Source organism: Triticum urartu, chromosome 3A, assembly GCF_056163025.1.
Source record: "Triticum urartu cultivar PI428250 chromosome 3A, HENAU_Tu73, whole genome shotgun sequence".
Taxonomy (NCBI): Eukaryota; Viridiplantae; Streptophyta; class Magnoliopsida; order Poales; family Poaceae; genus Triticum; species Triticum urartu.
In genome coordinates, this window is record NC_141875.1 from 500,383,386 (window position 1) to 500,388,273 (window position 4,888).

General features: G+C 57.0%; 1 protein-coding gene across 1 annotated transcript; it reads right to left on the minus strand.

Annotated features, from left to right (window-relative positions):
* Nucleotides 1-577: 577 nt before the first annotated feature.
* LOC125544643 (uncharacterized) lies at nt 578-4,546 on the minus strand. Its single transcript, XM_048708384.2, has 2 exons — nt 1,651-4,546; nt 578-1,555 (listed from the first exon to the last, which is right to left on the minus strand). The coding sequence occupies exons 1-2, from the start codon at nt 4,358-4,360 to the stop codon at nt 1,098-1,100; spliced, it is 3,168 nt and encodes a 1,055-aa protein (XP_048564341.1). The 5' UTR covers nt 4,361-4,546; the 3' UTR covers nt 578-1,097.
* Nucleotides 4,547-4,888: the final 342 nt, after the last annotated feature.

Genomic DNA, 4,888 nt, shown 5'->3' on the forward strand with positions numbered 1-4,888 from the left:
CCTAGTTCAATCTCGTTACCGGCAAGTCTCTTTACTCGTTCTGTAATACATCATCTTGCAACTAACTTATTAGTTGCATTGCTTGCAAGGCTCAAGTGATGTGCATTACCGAGAGGGCCCAGAGATATCTCTCCGACAATCGGAGTGACAAATCCTAATCTCAAAATACGCCAACCCAACATGTACCTTTGGAGACACCTGTAGAGCACCTTTATAATCACCCAGTTACGTTGTGATGTTTGGTAGCACACAAAGTGTTTCTCCGGTAAACGGGAGTTGCATAATTTCATAGTCATAGGAACATGTATAAGTCATGAAGAAAGCAATAGCAACATACTAAACGATCGGGTGCTAAGCTAATGGAATGGGTTATGTCAATCACATCATTCTCCTAATGATGTGACCCGTTAATCAAATGACAACTCATGTCTATGGTTAGGAAACATAACCATCTTCGATTAACGAGCTAGTCAAGTAGAGGCATACTAGTGACACTTTGTTTGTCTATGTATTCGCATAAGTATTACGTTTCCGGTTAATACAATTCTAGCATGAATAATAAACATTTATCATGATATAAGAAAATAAATAATAACTTTATTATTGCCTCTAGGGCATATTTCCTTCAGTCTCCCACTTGCACTAGAGTCAATAATCTAGATTACACAGTAATGATTCTAACACCCATGGAGCCTTGGTGCTGATCATGGTTTGCTCGTGGAAGAGGCTTAGTCAATGAGTTTGCTACATTCAGATCCGTATGTATCTTGCAAATCTCTATGTCTCCCACCTGGACTAGATCCCAGATGAAATTGAAGCGTCTCTTGATGTGCTTGGTTCTCTTGTGAAATCTGGATTCCTTTGCCAAGGCAATTGCACCGGTATTGTCACAAAAGATTTTCATTAAACCCGATGCACTAGGTATGACATCTAAATCGAATATGAACTCGAGAGCGCGCGTGTGAAGCCACCCGTCGAGGGTACCTGGTAAGCAAAACTTGTATACTACCCGAATACAAATATACTGGTCCCTGCTTCAAGCTGTCGTCTTAACCGCTCTGCCAGTGCAATCAAGATGCTGCGGTTGGCTCCTTAAGTCAGACAATGGTGTCGAAGTCGCCGTTCTCCTCGCTGTCGGATCCCTTGGAGTTCGAAAGCTGCTTCCGGCGGCTGCCGCGCTGCGGCAGCAGGAGCGGAGCTGCCTCGAACTCCCGGCCAGGCTCCGCCTTGCCCTTCTGGTGCGTCTGCTCGCAGCACCTGAGCAGGATGTGCAGCACGTCCTTCATGGCCGGCCGCGACGACGGCGACGCGCTCGTGCACATCACGCCTAGCCTGAACACCACTTCGATCTCGTCCGAGCACCCCGCGTATCTGATGCGACTGTCCGTGCCTTCCGTGATGCTTCCTCCTGATTGGTACAGGTGCCGTGCCCATTCCGCCAGCGACCCGTCCTCGCCGCCGTCGTTGGCCGCCCGCCCGGTGGTGAGCTCCAGGAGCACCACGCCGAAGCTGTACACGTCCACCTTCTCCGTCACCTTCCTCGTGTAGCCGCACTCTGCACACAAGCATACGACGACAGTGTCAGATGTATGAATCCACTGGAAATTTAGTCACCGACGAACAGGGAGGGATGGTTGATTGATTCCTTACCAGGAGCCATGTAGCCGAACGACCCGGCGACGGCGGACATGGTGTCCGGCGTGCCGGCCTGCGCCAGCATCCTGGCCAGCCCGAAGTCCGCGACCTTGGCCCGGAACTCCGAGTCCAGCAAGATGTTGCTGGTCTTGACATCCCGGTGAACGATGGGCGGGGAGCACTCGTGGTGCATGTAGCAGAGCCCCTGCGCGGCGCCCACGGCGACTCTGATCCTCGCCGGCCAGTCCAAACCAGCGTCGCGCCGACCCGATCGGGCCCTCGCCACGGACGACACGGAGTGCCTGGCGCCGTCGGTGAGAGCGTGGCCGTGGAGCCACCCGTCGAGGCTGCCGTTGTCCATGTAGTCGTACACGAGGAGCTTGCCGGCAGAGTCGTCGCGCGAGAGGCAGCACAGCAGCCTGACGATGTTCTTGTGCCGGACGCCGCCGAGGATTCCGGCCTCCGACTCGAACTCGCGCTCCAGCTTCTCGTCCACCTTCCCGGCGCTCCGTATTTGCTTCACGGCCACGGCGCCGGCGCTGCCGTTGTACCGGTTGGTGTACGCCGCGCGGTACACGCGCCCCGACCCGCCGCTGCCGACGAGATTCTCCTCGGTCAGCGCCCGGAGTATGGCCGCCTCCCCGAAGCCCAAATCGGTCTGGAAAGGCGTGATCTTCCAGCCACCGTCCTGTGCCGCGCGCTTCCTTTTCCTGATGTCGCGGACGATGAAGAAGGCGAAGACCACGATGCAGACAAGGAGCGCGCCGGCAGCGGCCAGGAGGCCAGTGCGGAGCGCCGGCGAGACGCCCGAGGAGGAAGGGGCAGCTTGTGATCCCGCAGCACAGGAGCGCACGCCGGTGAGGTAGCCGGGCCCCAGACCGGCATGGCAGAGGCCGGGGTTGCCGAGGAAGCTCCGATCGTAAGCGGCGGTGGCGAGCCCTGCCGGTACCTGGCCGTCGAGCTGGTTGGATGACAGGTTGAGCTGGTTCAGCTGTAACCTGGCAAGCGGCGGCGGTATGTCGCCGGATAGTCTGTTGGACGACAGGTCAAGTGCGTTGAGCACCCGCATGGCGCCCAATTCGGCCGGTATCTCGCCGGCGAGCTGATTCCTGCTCAGGTCCAGTTGCGTCAGGGAGCCGAGCTTGGCTATGCTCCTCGGGATCCCGCCAGAGAGCTGGTTACCGGACAAGTTCATTGCCTGCAGCAGCGGCATGCCGCTGCCAAGACTTGGCGGCATCTCCCCTGAAAAATTGTTGTTCCCGGCGGTGAACTTATGGAGTTCAACGGCCACCGCTGGGATGTTGCCACTAAACTGATTGTTCTCTATGTGTAAATTGGAGAGGCTGCTGAACATGTTGACGGGCAGACTCCCGCTTAGCTGGTTATTCCGCAACCGCACGTATTCAAGTCGTGTCTGCGTCCACAATGTTTCAGGAACCTCGCCGGAGAGCTGGTTATTGTCGAGCACAAGGTTGTTGAGCGTGGCGCAACGGGCGAGGCCTGCCGGGATGGGCCCGTTCAAGCGGTTGTTAGAGGCGGTGAGCGACTGGAACTTGCCGTTGGCGCAAAGACCCTCCGGAATCGCGCCGGTGATCTCGTTGTCATCAACTTCAATATACATCAAACCTGCCGACGAGTTCTTGCCGAGGTCCGGCGGGAGCGTGCCGGTGAGACGATTGCTGAACAATTTCAGTGTCTCTAGTGAAGGCAACCTGCCGATGCTCGCCGGTATCTCGCCGGAGAAGCTGTTGTTGAACAAGTTCAAGGTATTAAGCTTCGACAAGAGACCGAAACTTTCCGGAATTGGGCCAGTAAGCCTGTGATTCGCGGACAGGTCTATCATCACCAAATTCACCGCGCCGAAAGCACCATCATCAATGACGACCTCACCGGTGAAGTTGTTTGCATACAGAGCCACAGTTTGCAACTTGGTGAGGTTCCAAATCGCCGGAGGTATACTTCCGTTCATGGCGTTGACCGAGAGGTCAAGCAGCTCCAACTCCGGCATCTGCGCAACATAGCTCGGGAAGTGGCCGGTGAGGCTGCAGTTTGCCGCAAAGAAGGTTTTAAGCTTGGTCAGGCTCTTGAACGACGCCGGCAGCTCGCCAACGCTGAACCGGTTGTAGGCGAGCGTCAGCGTCTCAAGGCCCGTCAGGGCGCCGAGCTCTGCCGGGATGGTGCCGGCGAGGTAGTTGCCGTCCAGCGCGAGCGACCGCAGGTTCTTTAACAGGGACAAAGAGGCAGGGATGGTACCGTTGAAGTAGTTGCCGTTGAGCATCAGAGAGGTGAGGTTCTTCCCGAGCGCGCGGCCGATGTCGTCCGGGAGCTCGCCGCCGAGTAACGTAAGCGACAAATCGATGTCCCGGAGCGAAGCGCATCGGTACAGGCTGGTCGGGAAGGCGCCGGTTATGTTGTTGCTGGAGATGTTGAGGCTGGTGAGGCCGGAGAGGCCGCCGATGGCGTCCGGGAATGGGCCGGCGACGCCGGTGTTGGCGAGGTGGAGGCCCGTGACGCGCCCGGAGGCATCGCAGGTGACGTAGGACCAGGTGCAGTGGTCGCCCGAGCCGTTCCATGCCGCGAGCACGGGCGGGTCGCCCCACACGCTCTTGATCTGCATGAGCAGCCGCCCCTCGTCGGCGGCCTGGGCGGCCGCGCGGTGCAGGAGGCAGCAAGGGAGCACGAGCAGCAGGAGGAGGAGGGACGCGCGACATGGTAAGGGCGCCATGCTCTGGGGCGTTTTCGGGCTGGTCTTCTTCGTGTGTTGGCCGCCGCGGTGTGGACGCGGGAAGAGGAGCTGGTTTTGTATTAAGCACGTACACAAGGTAAGCAAAGGCGGCCGGAACGTGACCGCTCACTTGCTGTAGGTGCTTGCTAGGAAGCTTCGACGTGCTTGCGGCCTCACGGTTTGCTTCATTCCATGTGAAGAGAGAAGCCGGAAAATGTGTGTGTAGTGCACATAACGCCCTCTTAATTACGAGAAGATAGTGTTTCTTGACTTGACTCCACGGTCCAAGTAGCCGCCTTCCGCCACTCATCGTCTCTCTAATAACGGCCTGCTTCGTCACCGTAGACCGACCGCAAAGGCAAAGCTAGCTGCGTTCAAACACGAGTGGCCCACGATCGAGTGCCTTTCTCTGGCTCTCTCTCTCGGTGGTCAAACGGAGAAAAATCTTGGATAGCGCAATATACAGGTGGACTAGTCCAAACTTCTAGTCGTTCAACGGTCATACTTCAAGGATGGTAGAGTACATCG

Coding starts and splice junctions, on each gene's coding strand:
- LOC125544643 (XM_048708384.2), bottom strand. CDS start 4,360: ATGGCGCCCTTACCATGTCGCGCGTCCCTCCTCCTCCTGCTGCTCGTG. Junction 1,556..1,650: donor GTTCGGCTACATGGCTCCTG/GTAAGGAATCAA, acceptor GCTTGTGTGCAG/AGTGCGGCTACACGAGGAAG.